The sequence below is a fragment of the Nipponia nippon genome, unplaced genomic scaffold (genome assembly GCF_047370975.1).
Source record: "Nipponia nippon isolate SJK-2023a ecotype South Korea unplaced genomic scaffold, ASM4737097v1 scaffold_9, whole genome shotgun sequence".
Classification (NCBI taxonomy): Eukaryota; Metazoa; Chordata; class Aves; order Pelecaniformes; family Threskiornithidae; genus Nipponia; species Nipponia nippon.
In genome coordinates this window covers 37,860,086-37,879,342 of record NW_028262413.1, presented here as the reverse complement: position 1 = coordinate 37,879,342, position 19,257 = coordinate 37,860,086, and the positions used below count along the sequence as shown (strand labels likewise).

At 38.5% G+C, this 19,257-nt stretch overlaps 1 protein-coding gene across 5 annotated transcripts in view; it reads right to left on the bottom strand.

Moving 5' to 3' along the window:
* Positions 1 to 1,740: 1,740 nt before the first annotated feature.
* The window catches only part of SPPL2A (signal peptide peptidase like 2A), a 30,067-nt gene continuing 12,550 nt past the window's right edge, over positions 1,741 to 19,257 (bottom strand). For 2 of the 5 annotated variants that reach the window (XM_087744048.1, XM_087744047.1), the window contains exons 7-17: positions 17,623 to 17,719; positions 16,138 to 16,239; positions 15,354 to 15,435; positions 14,977 to 15,051; positions 14,223 to 14,279; positions 14,012 to 14,065; positions 13,479 to 13,578; positions 12,520 to 12,597; positions 12,020 to 12,180; positions 9,142 to 9,177; positions 1,741 to 4,526 (exon numbers count right to left, since the gene is read on the bottom strand). In XM_087744048.1, the coding sequence (XP_087600174.1) occupies positions 4,452 to 4,526; positions 9,142 to 9,177; positions 12,020 to 12,180; positions 12,520 to 12,597; positions 13,479 to 13,578; positions 14,012 to 14,065; positions 14,223 to 14,279; positions 14,977 to 15,051; positions 15,354 to 15,435; positions 16,138 to 16,239; positions 17,623 to 17,719 (917 nt within the window). In that variant the 3' untranslated portion in view covers positions 1,741 to 4,451. The remainder of the gene's footprint in view (positions 4,527 to 9,141; positions 9,178 to 12,019; positions 12,181 to 12,519; positions 12,598 to 13,478; positions 13,579 to 14,011; positions 14,066 to 14,222; positions 14,280 to 14,976; positions 15,052 to 15,353; positions 15,436 to 16,137; positions 16,240 to 17,622; positions 17,720 to 19,257) is intronic. The other 3 variants (XM_087744049.1, XM_087744045.1, XM_087744046.1) reach the window with 3 other exon arrangements.

Sequence of the window (19,257 nt, the reverse complement as noted above, 5' to 3'; positions counted from 1 at the left end):
GACAGCAGAATACCTGCGAGCACACTCCGAAGAAAAAGCTGAAAGGGAGCTCTTTTATCTAAACACTTTTTTGGTTAAAAGGTCTTTGAGCTGCAAGCAAAAAACTATTATCAGCTATTTGATGCCCTCTGTGTTCCGGGAAACAGGATCTTGCACATTCTTTATAAATAAGAGGGATTCCAGAGATACCTGAGGCTCCATCATCAGCCTCTCTCAAGAACACAAAACCTTGAACTTTGATCACTCACTTCTGACAAAAGGGATAACAGTCTGAGTTGCTCTCCTCCTTCTTCTGTCAAAAATTAGATAAGTCATTCATATAGTAAAATATGCTATATAGGCTACTTGAAAATAAAACAGTGCTTTAGCTTCTGAAAGCATTACAAATCCAAAGACAACTTTTAAATATGCTGAAATCTAACAGTTTAGTAGAAGTAAATTATTACAAGTGAAAATCAAACTCACCCTGTGGTGATAAAATTTGAGTTTTTCTATGACAAAAAAAATTTTGCAGATTATTCAAGCTGGAAAATGAGCAGAAAAATGCCTTACTGATCAGAGCAGTAGAGTTGGAAGGCTCCTCTATAGATTGCCTAGCCCTACCCCCCTGCTCAGAGCTGGCTGCCAGGCCTGTGTCCACTTGTATTTTGAGCGTCTCCAAGGACGGAGACTCCACAACCTCTCTGGGGACCCTGCTCCAGTGTTTGACCACACTCACAGTGAAAAGCTTTTTCTTATGTCTAAATGGAATTGTATTGTGAAGACTGGAGCGATCTAAACAGGCAAGCACTTGTTAACTAGTAATGGTAACCCTCTTCCTTAGAGGAAAATGCCTCACTTCTGCTTGCAGTTTTGAAGCCTCTGAGATGCGCAGTTTTGCTGAAGCATCAAACGTACCAGCCTTAGCAATGGAATGCACGGGGAACAGACAGTGAAAAACAAGGTTGCTGATGGCAGCCGTCTGTTCTTCCTAGCTTCTCTACTTTTTAAAATAAGTAAATTCAAAGAGCATTTTGGAGAGCGTTCTCCCAGTTAAGTACTCAATTACTGTGACTCAATGCTACTGGAACCTCCAGTGTATGAGCAAAAGAGGCTTAAAATACTTAAAAACATGTTAAATCCAAACACACTATGACAGGGTTCTGGGCATGTCTCAGGGATCACATATCAGTGTAATCAGCTTCAGTGATTTCTCCCCCCCCCCCCCCCCCCCCAACACTTCCAACCCAGCCTGGGTGTCAAGACTGAAGCTTGGCTTTTTCTTGCCCTTCATGCCTAAGGCTAAGTACATTCAGTTGAACAATGCTTCTACAGCACTAGTTCCTAGGCTGAATGCAAGTAAGCTTGTTGCCATCAAGAAGTTTGCACATTAAATTTCTAACTCCCTGATTGTCAGGTATACTTGCACCAAGCCCCATGACTAACAGCTGTGCAATAAGCATTCGCAGAGTTAGACCGGCCAAATTGACATAGCTCAATTCAGACACTTCAGTTCTCCCCCCTGCCCCTGCAAAAAAAAAAAAAAGGGGGGGGGGGGTAAAAAAGCAAACCACCAAACCCACTGCACAGGTATTTACAAACAGAATCATAACTTTGATACATCAGGCAGGATGGATAAAAACTGCAACTACATATTTATGGGGGTGTATCATGAATTTTTAATTTACATGGTATTAAGAAGTGTTAACTGTTTTGCCATGAACATTCACAGTAAGAAAAAGATGAGTCAGAACAAAGCAATTACTCAACTATTTTTCCAAGTAACATTTATTAATAACATTCTTAAAGTGATAACTTAAGAGTCATAAGGAAGGGGGCTGTTGTCAGTAAACATACAATGAAAAGGTAGTAAGATTTTTATATTAAAGTATGACTAAAAAGGCTTTTAACATAGTGTTTAGCCCAACCAAATTTAACATTAAAAACATTCAAAATTGCTAAAAGTGTTGCAATCAGTTCTATTGAACTTATAAAAACCTCGTTTCAGTAGTCAACACTAACCTATTATTTATATAAAATCTTAAACTCCATTCTTAATTTTTGTAAACAAAGCACCTAAGCATTTGAAAGAAAAAAAGTTAGTTTACATCCCATTAAACTGCAGCACATGTGTGTGAAACCTCAGGCATGATCAGGCATGGAGCGTAATTAGGCACAGAACAAGACAGAGTTTCCACAGCCAGCTGCTGAATACACTTACGTTGCCAAAGGTCGTCTTCATTTATACTAATGCCATTATCGTTTATAGCTGAAAATTTAATAAATCCTCCATGCAGAAGATTTTAAAGAGAAAAAGGAGTCATATGACATAGATTTGTGAAGCTTCTGAGGGCTGCGAGTAGTGCATGACTTTGAATGAGTTATGACTTCTTTCTCTCTTTCAGGAATTTTCAGAAACTTCTTCATAACCATTTAACTTTGGCAGATACCGGGCTTGTCAAAGGGCACGACAACACATCAGAAGACAAGTTTTCAGTCTGCTATTGGAACACTGAGGTATGCTGCAATTTATTATTAAGTGCCAGTTGAATAAAAATTGAAGATGGTACACAAGATCATTGTATTCTGAGGCCGTCAGTTCCAGCTTAGGTCAAGAAAGTCAAGAGGGGCAACTACTAACATATAAAAACTGTTTCTAATTTCTGTTTTTTGGGGGAAGTTGCAAACAAGGTGGTTATCGTACCCATATCAACTGGCACCACGGTCAATCCGTGTGAATGGCAACAACTGGTACTCAGGCTGTAAGTCTGTCTGCTCCTGACTCTTGTGAACAAAAGTTGAAACTCGATATAAATTACGTAAACAGGTGAATTTGCAGTAAGCCTTTGTTAACTGCCAATATAGATTTACAATTGTCTTAATTAGCATACTTCCAAAGTAAATCTAGCTAAACTAGATTTAATCTGGGTAAGTTTTCCTGAGCCAACATGCCCCAAACTAACTATAAATGTCTGGAGGTGACCATCAGGTGAACACTGAGGCACTTACATGAGGCACTGCAGGAAAGCCTGCGTTGCCGTTGCCATTGCCCAGCATGTGCTTATTCACTTGTTTTCTCCAGGGTTCTTGAACTGGTACTGACTATAGGAATGACATTCATTTAAAGAATAGGAAAAATGTTTTAACGACTACCTGACGTTAGCACTAAGTGAACTCAGGGGTTTCCTGTTGTTGCCTTCTCCAATTTTCTTTGGTGTAAACTGTTAGCATTACAGCTGTACAGATTTTCTATGCCTAATCCCCCTCAATTTGCAGTTTCCTGAAAAAAGAAAAGGTGTCAAACAAACTCAAACTCTTCTAAATACAAACTAATGATTTAAACTATTTCTCCTTTTCCAAGTCTTTAAAAGATAAAACAAATTAAGATTAAACAGTTAAACACATGCATTGGCCTTAACTAACACAGGCACTACTAGCACTATTCAAATCTGTTGTTTTGTCTATCAATTGCAAAGAATTTTCAAAAATAGTTTTCAGAAAAAAAAGTACGGTGTAGATGCAAGAGCTAAAAAAAAAAAAAAAATCTGTCCTGTCTTCCCCCATCCCTTTGAACTGATCCACAGCCAAAGACCACAAATACAGACCCAGTCTCAATGGGCAGGAGAAGAATCAGGCCAGAGTTAACATTTCACACGCACACCCCCCACCCAATAGCACTTCTTGAGCAAAAACCCTCTTGCCTTTCGAACCATCTTGTTTGTCAACTATTCCAGGAGCTGCACCTAAGTTTCCAGGACAACTGTGTAAGTACCTCCCCCCTTTTATTTTTTTTTTTAAATAGCTGGCGGTGTATATAATCCAAAAGACTTGCATCAAAGCTTAACAATTTCCACAATTAAGGCATAAGCCAGTGATACTATGGGGAGGGGGGAGCTCACAACCCCAAGCTAAATTTGCCCTGTTACCTATTTTATGGCTTACAATGTACACAGACTATCATACACACTGTTTATTCAATTACTTGTAGTAATGGAACTAGAGTTCTAGAGTTTCATTCTTCAGTTGCTGTAGTTACATTACTACCAATCTTTGCATTCAAAATCTGGAAAGGAATCCTATGAAGGGTACTGTACTTTTTTTTTTTTTTTTAGTGAAACTTGACTAGTCTTAATCAAAATTAAGAAAACATTTCACGCATCAAACTGATATGGGCAAGAAACTTTTATAAAAATATACTGTATAGAAACACATTTGGGAAATTGCATAGAAAATATCCTTTTATTTAAATTGAAATAAGGCACGGTTTTACTAGCTATGGTTTGGCTGTAAAAATGCAAGTCTATTTTGATTACTTTTATGTTATTAACAATATTTTCCATAAAAATATAGGTGCGGGAGTAAAAAAACCCTTTTACACAGAGTAGGAAATACTCTGTTGTAAAACTTCACCAAATTTACTCTAATTCCTTTGTAGAAAATTTGAATACTATTTTAAATCAGGATCCTGCATGTTATTGTCCTCCAGGCTGTTCACTGGCTGATGCTGTGGTTTCTTCATTTCCTGTATAATCCAGGTGTTCCATCATCTGAATATAAAAAGAAAAAAAAAAAAAAAAGAGATGGCTCTTTATAAATATTGCTTTTCCCCCATTGGTCCAAAGTATTTGTTAGCTAAGAGAAATATAATTAAACGTGTTAGCGTGCCTTTTAGCAGCATAGAGATAGGAAGTCCTCTATAGATCAGAAAAGTATTCAAGCCAAATAATCAAAGCTGTCTTAGCTAATGCTTTCCACTACAAAAGCATTCTCCAACCAAGGATCCAAGTCCTCTACAAGAAATTAAACTTATGAGTCAAAAGTGTTTCAATTATTAAATACAGAGAAAAAAAACGAAACGATTGGGGTTAAGCAAATTTTTCAGACACGGTTTGGAGAACTGGAAATAGACCCTAGGATCCTACCTAACGTTCACAGGTAGCAAGCAATAGCTAGAATAGAAAAGACTAGCTTTCTCTTTTCATGACAGTTAAAGCTAGCTATATTACAGTAGTAAAAACTAACTGTATTGGCAACACTTCTTTGTAAGTTTTCCTTTTATTTTAAAAAGGATAAAGGAAATGGAATTGTAAAGTCCCGTAACTGAAGAGGCTCTAAACCAGATTATATAGACTGATTATACCTTCCAATTAATGTAAATGATTAGGTCATCTGAGTAACACAAGACAATACTGTACTTTTCCTGACTAAAAAGCAGCCTGTTTCCCTATCCATTGCTGTATTCCTAAAGGGCAATGAAGGCTCTGGTCTCCTCCCTGGGACAAGGCATTGAGTAAATAACAGAGGTAATACACACATTTGTTAGCATGACAAACTGAGACCCATCAGTTTGAGGGCTTCAGAAGGAAGCATAATTAACAAGAGGCCAAGGACTGGACAGCTTTGACAGCTGACAACCAGAGACAGAAGATATGGAAGTAGTAAAACTAATGCTGAAAAACAGAACATGTCAAGGAGCTCATATGCCCAGGTGGCAGGATTATTAGGACAAAGGCATACTGCTTTCAGCATCAGAAGGCAGAAAACCCTACATACGTTCTTCCGCAGCGGCGTATCCTGCCTAGTAGTAACAAGGCTCCCTGTCTTTCTGTAAAACAGCTGCTCACCGCGTGGGTGAGCAGGGCAGGTTTCCATGCTAGCAGGGCACGATTGCTTTCTTGTCTTACTAGCACCCGCTGGAGGATCCTTGGCAAGACAAAGCCAGGCTCCAACACTGTTGTGTCGTATGCACTTTAGCGTGGTATAATTCTATATATAGGGCAAAGAGAGTAGTTCCATTAACTTCTCTCTTCTTCTCTAGCCATGACCCACCTCTGTGCATACCCGCTGTTACACAAACACAATTGTTTCACTGCAAGCTATACAAACATACCTTATTAAAAGCAGGTTTGCTTAAACAAGCTGTTTCCCAACCCAGACACAGAAGCATGCCATGCAGTGAGTTGAGATGACAGGTCCAAGGCAGAAACAAGTCACTGGGACTTACCTAAGGCTTAGGAGAGCCTCGTGGCCACAGTATCAATCTGACTAAAACCAGAAAAGGACTTTCACATCCCTCCCTTCACGTGTCAGAACTAAGACACGAAGAATTAAGGCAGGCACTAGCCTTGCTGATACACCTAAGTACCGAGTTACAGCAATAGCATGCACTCAGTCCAGCAGTGAATACCAAGCTCCCGGGCTAATGACAATCTTGCATTCACTTCAGTATATCTATAACTGTCCCCCAGCACTGTGATCAAAAACCCACATCAAAAGTCACCCAAAACAAAACACTCCCTACAATTACAGAAGTCAAACTGTCATTTTGAATGAGGATTGAAGTATTTGTTCCAGGAAAAAACAACAACAACAAACCCCCCCACAGTACCACATTGCATCAAGTAATGCCAGGTACCTTCCTTCACCCTAGGCACCATCTAACAGCTGGCATAGAGCAGGTAGTTTGGGTAAGCGTTTTTGTAAAACGTTCCCCTATTAAATTAACAAGATGCTTCCAGAAGGAAGAATTAACGCTATTTGCAACAATTCAGTGTATCCCAAAGTCAAAGATTCTTCTCTTAATCCTACACCAAGGTAAGTAGCACAAAATGTACTTATGCTGGAGATACCACCTGTATTTAAATTTTAAAGTCTCTGCTTAATATATCAGATTTTTAAGTTAACTTGAAAACCAAATGGCTAGTACAGTATAAAGCATGTTTGGGTTTTTTTGACAGACATAAATGTTACAAGGCAAAAAAAAAAAAGCCACCCCACCCCATTTCTAACCTCTCTACCATACAGAAGGAGGATAGCCCGCAACTTGAAATCGGGGACAACAGATGCCTTTTGAAAAGTGTAAGATTGCATTAAGCAGGTTTTTCCACAAGCGTATTAGGTTCTCTCAGGACAACCCCATCCTCAAAGCCTCAGCACAAAGCTGCAGGAATCTTTACAACAACCAGCAGCAAAATGAAGGCACCGTGCTAAAATCCTGGACAAAGCTGTTGTTTCAAGCCTCAAAAGAGCCAAAGGAAGCAGACCATACATTGGGGAGAGCTGATGAACATTTTTGAAGTGGAAGAGATTGAGAAGCTTTTCTCCCACATCTGAATTCCTGACAGTTTTTAAGGGGAGATGTCAAGATAGAAATGTATTGTAGTTACAAAGCTGTTTAACCTATCTCCTGACATGGCGAACTATTAAAAACAAAACCAAACCAAAAAAACCCCACCAAAAACCACACACACAGAGCCAAACTGGAAACGCCAATACAAACTTCTACCTGTGAAAGAGTTCATAGCAGCTATGCACACACTTGACTGCAAGATTCACTCTGATGATGTTGCATTCACATAATTCTTAACAACTTACAGCTACGATTAATTTGCAAGTATCTAAAAAATGCTATTTAAAATTGCAGTACTAAACAGCAGGTGCATGCTGCGTAACATGCCAATGACAAATCTGTTGATTTATTCTTTCAAAGAGAGATAAAGCTTGCTAAACACTTCAAATTGACAAACTCTAAATAGTTGCAAGACTATTCTATCTAGAAGACTTCAGAGTTGCATTAGTCCACTAGATTTTTCATGTTACTAAGATCATTTCATAGATTGTACTGATATGAAAAACAAGAGTATTTTTGAATTAAATCAATAACTGGGAAATAAGCATCAAATTAGTTTACCGTGCAGGCATACAGGAGGACTATAAGCAATCCAGAAAACCTAGAAAAACCTTTATTATACACTTCACAGCAGCGATACTGCCCATTTGGTGGTAAAAAAGTAGGTACGTTGCTCTCCCAAGAAATCCCTGTGCTTTAGTGAATAGTTAAAATGTTTTCCTGTGCAGCAACCCATTACAGCTCAAGACTACTCCATAAAAAAGCCACACAGAGCATAACTAGAATTTCAGGCTGCATCATTATGCGGAAACAGAAATGCTCTCAGCTAAGAATTATGGGACCTCAGAGCTATCTTAGGGAGTCAAGTATTTCCCATACGTGTAAAGGAGAAATTGAAAAACTGATGTTAACAATCCTACCCAAGAACTTGAGTGCACACAGCAGGAGAGAAGGATTTTAAGTTATAAAATTGCAGTCTGGCCATCTGATTTTAATTTGCACTCAATCCCTGGTACTTCCTAACCTCTTCTTGCGTTTGTATGTAATTTCTTTATTATTAAGGCTTTTTAATGAGACGTGAATTGTTAAAGTACTCTTTATTAGACGAAAGAAGCTAATGAGAAAAGTACTTTTTAGTTCAGAATTTAAGACCCAGTCAGGCAGAGTTCACCATCTCAAATTGTCTTCAGTGTATAGGGCAGACAAGCTGTGCTTTATAAATAGACATATAACTCTAGACCGATGACTATAATTCAAGATTATATTTAAATGCTTAAATTCTGCAAGAAGTTGAAATTTGAAAGCTCGCGTTGCTCTCTCCACGCTGTGCTTAAGACAGTGGACAGCTAAAATAAATACCATCAGTGTTAGCAGTCATGAGCTATAGCCTATTAAGGTTAAACCTTCTCACTGCAGTCTAGAAGCTGTGCAGCAGCAAGGCCACAAAAGCTGGTCCGACTCCTTGCTCCCCATCTTACTGCAGGCACTGCGGGTAGCAGGGGATAAAGTATACTGTTGAGTAATAGGATGATAGAGGGACTCTAGACATGGTTATTAAAAGCAAATTATACTGTTGAACATTATAACAGAGGACAACAAAATTGTTTAGCACTAAGCAGGTTTTCACGTCAATGCAGTGGCACAGAAAAATTAGGTGAAGTACTTCCATATAGGTAACAGTAGAGGAACTAACACCAGTTCTAAATACTTGAAGACACTCCTAGGGATTTGGGAAATTATAGAGTAGAGAGGCATACAAAACCTGCCTTCAGACTTAGGAATCATGGCTCCATTGGTACTTTATATTAAGTTTTCCTGTATTCCTTTAAAGAAAGAAAAAAACCCCACCCACCTAAGCATAAAACCAGATTTATAGCTTGTCTTCACTTCTACCCTCTTCTATTGAATTAAAAAGAAAAATTAAAAAGAAGATAGACACAAAAAAGAATGAAAAGAGGAAGCAGAAGGGAAAAAAGAAAACAAGAAACCATAAGATGATTCATAAAGTTGCATTAAAAGAAGGCCATAATCACACCTTGTAGCAAAGGCGTCCTGGAGGAGTCCGATACCTAAATAAAATTCATTCCATTATTAAAATCATATACAACAATTGGAAAACCCCCAAACTCAAAAACACTAACTAATGGACTATAACCAAAGAGCAGCATTCATGAAGTTTAGTCACCTGCCACACTGTACATGCTCTTGTACCCCAATTCTTCGGACACTTTGCTCTAACAAGTCTGCAAGGTTTCTCTGTTCCCACGAGGACAAAGCAAACCTCTACAGCAGTCTGGTTACCCTCGGCAATGGGGCAGCTCTGCTACAGTCCAAATTACTGTTGTTGTAGCAAAAAATAGCCTTCTGTCACCTTTCTATATCTTCCCTCCTCAGAATGAGCACTGAAAGCTGGAGATTTCAACCCTGGGGTTGTGTGGTGTTTTTGGGTTTTGGTGGTTTTTTGTTTGGTGGGGTTGGTTGTTTGGTTTTTTTTTTTGCTTGTCTGTAAGTTCAGTAAGGACAGTTCAAAATACAGCTTTATGTGGGGAGGACACCACATGAGAAAGATTGACACTGCAGCATTCCGAGAGTGCAACTTGATATAACACCCTCTGGAAAAAAAAAAAATAAAGAAAAAGTTCTTTAGGAAGTTATAGAAAAATAGGAGTTAGTAAAGTTACCCAGAGGTGTACAATCACAGACAAGTCTAACTCAGGGGTGGTGGAGTGGGGGTGGAAATCAACATTTTAAATTATGCCAGAACTGAAGTCATCTGATCTCAAAACAAGCTGAAGTTCAGAGCAGTTTTAATCCTTCAAGCAACCAGCTGAAAGGACATGAAATAACTACTATGGCAACATAATTCTTTCAAGTATGAGTTCTGCTATGAGAAGTGCAAGAAGTTTTTGTCACTGAAAAGACTTGCCAGATTTACTTAGGCCAATCTTACTCAGAACTCAAGTGAGGAAAATTGCGAAGCTCTTTCCCCCCCAGCAGTCCCAGAGTACCAGGCTTCATATATGCGACACTATTTATTTTAGAATACAAACAGTCACCAATTTATATACAAATGCATGACAAGCCAATTCATTCTGACCTACAGAGAAACATTTCTATTCACTGGACCTATGAAAGGAGAAGAGTTGGTTTTGTAAGCAAAAAGACAGGGTATCTAGTTAAAGCAGAGGATCTCCTGAGTAATTTCATACCTAGCCAACCTCCAGCTGAAGCAGGTGTAGAGTATTAGATCAAGACAAAGCAGCATTTAGCTGATAGCCCTATAGGAGCTGTGTGCCTGCAGTTTTACATTTACAAGAATTACCACCACCTTGACTTCCATTGATCCACTTAAACCTTGCAATCCAGAAGCTGAAAAAGCAGGAGCTGCTCCTTTCCACCAACTTCACATCACCCACCTCCCCCTGCATCAGACTATCCATCCTCTGAGCTGAGTTCAACACAGCCTAGATACAGGCAATAGTTGCTGAATCCAAACAGTATTGGACTTTAGGTTTCAAACAAAATTCAAAGTAATCGTGAGACTGGTTTGTCATGATAAATGCCAGCTCACAAGGGCTACTGGCACACTCGCTTACTACATGAAGTCAAACCAGGGGGAACATGCACGTGTCAAGAGGCAGAGGCACACAGCTGGTGGGATTTTAAGGACTGCAGTTCCCGGGTAGGGTTAGAGATAACCAACGGGGAAACGCAGAATCCCCACGGCAGCGTGTACACAGCGTGTGCTGCGACAGAACACAGGTACATAACCAGCCAGCTATTTTGTTGCTGAATGCTCCAGGTAATCCTGACGATGCAGGACACCAGTGATGCACGGAAAGTTTCTAAAATTCTAGTTGATCACCAACTTTTCTGAGCTGTCCTTTAATACAGGACTAGTGCAAATTGGAATCTGCATGCTTAGTTCAGTGACTCATGTTATACCACATCAAGATGATAGCTGAGGAATGTTAAAACATGAAAAAACATTTCAAAGAAAATAAAACAGAACAAATTACTTTTTCCCCCATGAGTACTGAACCAGCTATTTCATCTCCCTTAAGCTTTTTTCTGTCGTGTCAACTACTAGACTAAAATTTTCTAAGAGTAAAGACTATTCTTCCTTATTCATTCCAGAAGATAACCAACATTGAGACTAGCAAGAATTGCACTGCAAGTGAGCCGGCTGCATATGAGCCAGCAGTGTGCCCAGGTGGCCAAGAAGGCCAACAGCATCCTGGCTTGTGTCAGAAATAGTGTGGCCAGCAGGATCAGGGAGGTGATAGTGCCCCTGTACTCGGCATTGGTGAGGCCGCACCTCAAGTACTGTGTTCAGTTTTGGGCCCCTCACTACAAGAAGGACGTCGAGGTGCTGCAGCGTGTCCAGAGAAGGGCAACGAAGCTGGTGAAGGATCTAGAGCACAAGTCTTATGAGGAGCGGCTGAGGGAGCTGGGGTTGTATAGTCTGGAGAAGAGGAGGCTGAGGGGGGACCTTATTGCTCTCTACAACTACCTGAAAGGAGGTTGTAGCAAGGTGGGGGTCAGTCTCTTCTCCCAAGTAACAAGGGATAGGACACAAGCAAATGGCCTCAAGTTGCGCCAGGGGAGGTTTAGGTTGGATATTAGGAGAAATTTCTTCACCGAAAAGGTTGTCAAGCATTGGAAGAGGCTGCCCAGGGAAGTGGTTGAGTCCCCATCCCTGGAGGTATTTCAAAGATGGGTAGATGTGGTGCTTAGGAACATGGTTTAGTGGTGGACTTGGCAGTGCTAGGCTAACGGTTGGACTTGATGATCGTCCAGGTCTTTTCCAATCTAAACAATTCTATGATTCTATATATATTACCAAGTACTTAGAGAAGCACATACTCAAAGGAATTAACAACAACAAAATACTCAAGGCATCCAGCCTACCTGGTAACTGCTTCCTTTCCAAAACTTCTTCATCTCTTTGCGCCTCCAAGCAACAAGCGAGCTAGTAATGAGTGTACATGGTACAAGATAGAGTAGGGCAGGTTGTCCCATCTTCATTAATGCCAAAACAATGAAAGTCAGCACCATACCAATGGCATAAGCTATAAAAAGATATTTATACATACACAATCAAGAAGAGGTGAATTTTTAAATTAAGTCACTCATTTAGTAAGCCAGAATTATTAAAGTAATATCTTCCTTGTCAACATAATTGAAGAAAAGAGGGACGATAGGTTGCTCTGTATTTGCAAGCTTTCTTAAAGCAGCTGACTACCACAAAGAATGCTCACCTTAAATATGGGCAGGCACATTAAAAAAAAAAAGATTATAAAAAGATTCTTGACAACATTGACCCTTTACCCGAAGAACACTATCTAGGTCTGCCATTTAAAAAAGAGCTAGCATGAAGATTAACACTGCTGAAATATCACGTGATTTACCTATTGTACAGGAAATGTAGTATACAGAAGATGAACCTGTTTGAACATCAAATCTTCGACAATAGGCAACCAGAAGCCCTTGACAAAAAAAAAAAAAAAAAAAAAAAAAAATTTAGCCATGATTTTTTTTCTCCCCAATCTTCCAAACCCACGCAGCATAAAAAGAATTTATAGTAAGACTTCCCATTACTGTATGTTATCTTCTTCCCATTTATTTCTGGGAAGCCAAGAACCAGTTTAAGAAATCCTACAGTAAGTCTTGAAAATCAAAACCATAATGCAAATATAAGCGAAGTGAGCTTGGTATTAAAAGGTTTTGTTGTTTTAAGCAAGCTAATTAAATTGTGGTATTTTCAATTTTGAAGGCACTAATACAGAAAAGTAACAACGTAGTTTTAATACTTTTCGTCAATAGGATTTTAATGCTTGCTCTTAACAATCAGCAATTTTGCCTCAGCACAAATCACAGGAAAAGGGAAAGCACGCTGCTCATGAGATGGTACTTTGTGCCTGACTTAAGTAATTTGCTGAAGACTCCAACTGTGGCAAAATTCAGCTCTTCTGAGAAAGATGGAAAAGTTTGATAATACATTTTCCGTTACCTCACCTCGAATTAGGTAGCCTAGGATACAAAAATACTATGAAGTCACAGAATACTAGCTTTCTGTGAGATTTCAATGAGATTTAATTAATACTGACAACTGGATTTATCCATGGGACTTGTATTTACACAATACAGTGCAATAGAAAAGCAAAAACCCTTCACTATTTAAGTGTTCTGTAACATACTAAGCTTTCTTACATTGTGGCTTTTGTTGTATTCTGCACTGACAGATCAAGGGAAACTGCTCCATTTGATTCAGTCACTACTTTGTAGAATAAACTCTAATATAAGTCAGTTGAGAATCAAAACCAAAATATTTAATCATAAGTTAAAATTGCCAAAACCATGTGCTCACCTGGGACAATAATGTCTCCAAAACCCAACAACGAAAATGGCATGTCACACAGTGTCGATGCAGAGTATTCAAGTCTAGGCACTCTAATAACCACAGGTAACTGTAAAACAGTATTTTAGAAGCCCACATAAATCTAATCTAAAGCATCCTGGTGTTTTGGATTTTTTTTTGTTTGTTTGCTTAAATTAATAAACAGTTTTAATGTAATTAATTAATTGATAATGCAGAACTTCAAAATAGGTAGAACCTAAAGCAAAAACCAGAAACCAACATAGAGAGTGGATAAAGCTTAAGGCAACAGGTAAGCTGGAATTTCAGATTTACAAATAATATGCACGCACAAAAAAAAAAAGTTAAACCAACATTTAACCATATAATGAGAACAACAAGTCTGGATTATTAACCTAACTATAGAGTATTGATCAATGATATCCAGGCCCTGAAGAGAATTTGGACAGTCAGGTTTTCCCCAAAAGAATAGTCTTTTCAGAGGGAATAATTTAAAAATCCAGTATCTGAAATACAATCCTTACTTTCTCATGGGGAGCTGAGCGTTCAGTAGGCACTTCCACCAAGTTTCCATCATTCTAGGATCAAACCCAAGTCAACAGGTATTTAATACTTAAAAGAAAATAGCAGAAGCTGGCTATATTTTGTGAGAAAGTTATGCCGAAAAGCACACTATGAATTAGCTACGAAATGTCAGTATTTGTATGTTGCACATAGTAAAACAACTATTCATACCTTTTCACTGTTTCCAAAAGGACCAGCTGCAACTTCAACCATTATACTTGCCCCATTCTGAAATTAAGGTTATTTTTCAAAAGTTAGTGGTTTAAAACACCAAAACATTCATACTACATTTACAAAAACTGCTTGTACCTCATCTTACAATTCACAACTGGAAACATCCTGAATATCAAAAGGAATGCACTAGTATTGCACAGTATAATACAGTATTTTTTTGCATTAAAAACATATAGTCCAGCCTTGGTTTAAAAAACAACAAACCAACCAACCCACTAGATGTAGCTGGAAGTTTAGATAAAAACATGTCAGCTTTTTCTGCCATGAGCTTTCTGTTTAAAAATAAAAGACGGTACGCTTGCCTACAGTTCATACTACACTGCAAACGAGCACTGCAGAAAGAACTAGAGGATGTTCCAATATACGTGTGCTAAAAGCAAAAGAAGGAAAAAACTGGAGGACAGTAATTTCTCATCATCACACTGTCACGCAATTGGGGACAGCTTACTTTTGGCCATGTGATTGCTGAAAACTTAGTCATTTAACAAAATTTATGGCACCTACACAAACATTACGCTCTACGGCCCCTACAAGATGAAAGTTTAGGCCACTGCTGTCTTAAATGGAGAAAAAGGAAGTCAGCATTTCTGCATCAAGATTACAGAAAACAGTAATCTGATTGACAAAAATATTGCCCCACTGACCCGACAACATTTTTGGTTTTATTTTAAAGATAAATTCACAAACATACCTTTGTGATAAATGGTGTTATGAAGACAAAAAATACATCGTATAGAAGAAGAAGGCCTAGAAGTATCACACAGGACTGGCAAAAAAAAAGAAGAAGATATTACCATAGGTTTCCAAGGACTGCATAGTTAGATTTTGGTATCATTACTGTACCACCATGTTAAAAAAAAAAAAAACAAACAAAAAACAAACACCCCACCCCCCATGTGTTTGTCTGGCATAACATTTAGAACGGGATTAATTTCTCTCAATTAGTAAAAATGGTAAAGATTCTTTTTTTAATATATGTTTCTTGAGTGTTGAAAACCTACTTCCTGACACTAAACTTACAGATTCATAGCATTAGAATACTTTCTTAAGGTAAGCAACTTACAATACCTTAAAGTTGGGCATTTTCAGTGTTTTAATAAAGTTTAGGCAGAAAGCAACTCCCAAAATATCTTGCAAAATCCAAGCCCACCTAAAAATAAGAACACATTTTTACACATTGTTCAAACTACTGCTGGAATCTAAGTGCAATAATGATTTTAGATTTTGCTGGAAATAGCAAGATCGCAAAATGGATTGGAAAGCAAGAAAGTAGTTTTTAGGAAGTATTACTACCAAATCCAGAAAAATACTAGTTTCAAGATTGTCAATTTACATTAGCCTCTGATCATAAATAGGTAACTGCTCTTTATCAGCGTACTACAGAGAAAATGAGTTGAAAAGAGGCCATAGCAGGGCCTTGGTGTTCACTTGTACGATTGCTCGCTTGATTGGAAGCCCTACTTCACATCTGGCTTAAGATGCTACTTAGGATTTTACTGTAATATTTGTGTATTTGTGGTCCTATGCTTCCACTGGACCATAGGAAGCACAGGTCCTGTGGTCCCTGTGCTATTTTTGCACTTTTTTCCTCTGTGGCAATCATTATCACTCAAGCTAGTTCTTCCTCACCTTCATAATTTTTTGTAACTCCAAACTACCGCACAGTTCATTTGTATAGCTTTGTTCTCTATTATTCCCATGCTTGTTAAGCTTCATAAATACTTTCATGACTTTTTTTGAAAACGGCACTGGAGTTTAGAAGGATGCTATGCTCCAGGATTAGTTATGCGATGGGAAGTTCATTAATGACAATTATTCATATTACTCTTTTAAGTCAGAATGCATCACTTACCTATCTTCATTTCGGAACACTGCCCAGACAACAGCTGCTGCTATGCAGAATACAGCAAGAAAAATAAGCCTCACTTCAATGTTTTTGTTGCAACATGCAATCCTAAAAGAAAATAATTAAATTAAAAACGAAAGCCTGCAACAGCCAAAACACATGCCTGTTCTATCACGGGTCCTTAAGCTGACAAGGTGTTCTCATCCCGAGAGCTTCTCCTTTGCCCTTTTGTTCCGTCCGGACTCAGGTGGCATTATTCTTGCAACGGCAGTGCCAGTGCTTCTCTGGGCTGCATTAAAAACATGCCCACAGACAGTAAACCAAGTTGGGCTTTGACAGACAGTCCTCATTTTAGCAAACACATCCAGGGAAGGCAGGAAGCAGATGAACTGAATGACTCCATTTCTGTCACGTAACAATTACGCCACCAGAACTATGTCAGTGAGGGATAGTCATGTCATCATTCCAGAACGGGGTGGTGGTGGAGAAAAATCAATTTTAGAACACATAATACAAGATTAAAAATGGAATAACTATGTATTGCAAAATTGTGAACCAATATCTGTTTCCACTGCCTACTCAATTTTCTGGGACAGTTCTTGAACTGATATTAACTGACGGAAGTAATGCCTGTCCTGCAGCTTACACAAAACCTGGCATCTTTTCTACCTGATCTCTACCTTTGATGTGCTACTGGATCACCTGGCACTAATATCCTGTACTAAGTAACAGGCAAACATAGTCTTAGGCTTCCAAACTTATAAGCATTGTTCTTTTGGGGAAAAGAACCATTTGTTGCATTAAACATTAGGGTTTTTTCAAGTGAAAATACAGGGGAGGAAAACAGGGACATTCCCAAACTCACCAATACCTGCAGGACATGTAACTCAGAGTAGTAAGAAGAGGCTATCTGTATACTGATAACCTACTGCCTGAGTTAGGACTGTAAGCACTAACTTCTAACACAGAGGACATGAGCAATGTGTTGCCTTTGCAAGAAAAAAAATTGGAACAGGCACAGTACAGATTAAGATGAGGGAAAACACCCTCTATTGCTTATAGCATAGTACTTGCTCAAAACAGTCCACCAAGAACTGGAAACTATTTAGCATTCCCATTGCCAAGAAAACAAAGTATGTGCAGGATCCCTCCTTAAAGAGTTAAAGTGAGCACATGCTACAGGCAATCAGTATTTTGTAAAACTGAGCTCAGATAGCCAAGCAGAGCCTTTCAAGTTTGATTATAGCAATGCTTTCAAATACAGGTAATGCAGCAAATATCCCACAACACTGTTTTAACTGTTGATCCTGCTATGGGTACCTTTAATATCTATTAAAGGAGCTTGTAATTTTCTTTTGTAACAATCCTGCACACTAAACCATACAGGAAAATTTGTCACACTGTTCTCATATTTTCACACTACCCTGAGCAGCGACCAGAAAATACCAAAAAGAAACCTTACATTTATAATAGTTGAAAGGTGTACAATACCTGCACTGCCCAAATGGTATTTCTCCTATTAATGCTGCAAGACAGTTGTATAGACTCATTGCAGATGCCAAGCAGAAGACTGATATTATAACATACACTAAAGAAAAAGAATGGAAGATGGGAATCAGTGACAAAATACAACAGGAAAAAAAAATAGCAAGCAGGAATCAAACACAACGATGTACATTTGATATAAACTGTTAACAGTTATAGCACTGCTCAATACAGCCACTGGAGACTATAGCCAGCTGATTACAGAAAGAGCTGAATTCTAAGTGTCTCTGCCATGACAAGAGTTCTCATCAAGCAAAGACTTGACTTTTGACAATTTTAATTGAAAACCTTTCTTTTTTTTTTTTTTTCCCCTCCCTTTTCTGTAAGAAGAAATATGTCATCTGTTACTGCTTTCACATACTTTTATTTAATTATGGCTAAAACCAAAGTGCTATTTTACAACTACCAGATTTCTCAATTTCTGATAATATGCCTCCCCGCAAATTTTCCTTTTAATCACTGCTGGCTTATGCATAAAAATTTCAGCATCTCCAAGACCTGACTGATGATTTAGGTGGCATTTTAAGATAGTAAACACCCCATCCCTTCCACAAATTTCTATGTACCTAGACATCACCTAGTTAGGAAAAAACTCAATATTCCATCTTCTAACAACTTATAGTATATTGTGTATTTAACTTATGGTAAGCACTCTGAAATGTGGACAAACAAAACCAGTTGTTTGCTAGTTGTGGTTTGGTGGTTTTTTGGTATTCAAGGTCTGGCTAGAAAGCAATTCTGATACCTACAAGGAGACTACTGAAAAAAGAGGCAAGACAAGCAGATTTTTTAGTTGTAACCAAGATTGTGCGCTGTTATGACCTGTTAAGCCCCCAAGAGGCAAAACAAGAAGTGTTGCACAACAGGTTCCTCTGAAGTCAGTAAGAAACCAGCTGTTTAAGGAATCTCAAATTTTGAGACAACAATGCAGAATTAATAATGCCTGAATACTTACAAAAAGATATACAGAGAACTCCATCATAGAGCTCAGCTTTACAACTGGCTTTGTGCTGGAAACACTCTCTCCCGAGTACTTCAGTTACAGAATTGATCTTAACTCCAAGTACTGATATTAGGACTTACATTCATACACTACAGTAGTGACATATCAAAGGAGGAGGTGGGTGTTGGTTGCTTGTTTTTCACTAAATACAGATTTCCCCCCTCCCCCCCCGGGACAGCATGTCATACCCTGGTAACAGCTTCTTTACCTCCAAGAAATTTCATATATGTCTGCTCCAAAGTGCACAGACCTAAGGCTTCTTAGCAAAAAGCTGTTACATATTCTCTTTGAACCATTCACATTTCTTCCTCCCCCTAACTAATCTGTTACTCCTCCCCCTTTCTTCTTTAAGGAGCCTCTTTCTTCACTTCTTTCTAAATCTCACCTGAAACAGCTCAGAGTAAACAGGGGACATTTTTTCCCTAAACCTTTTGATCACATTAAAAGGTTCATCAGTCTTTTAGTGGGACAAGTTTAGTAAAGGTAGCATTACCCATAGTGAAGATAACAAAAGCTAAACAAAATCAGGATGGTGAAGTTTCTTTGCAGAGGCAGGAGGTTAACTGGTAACAAATTCT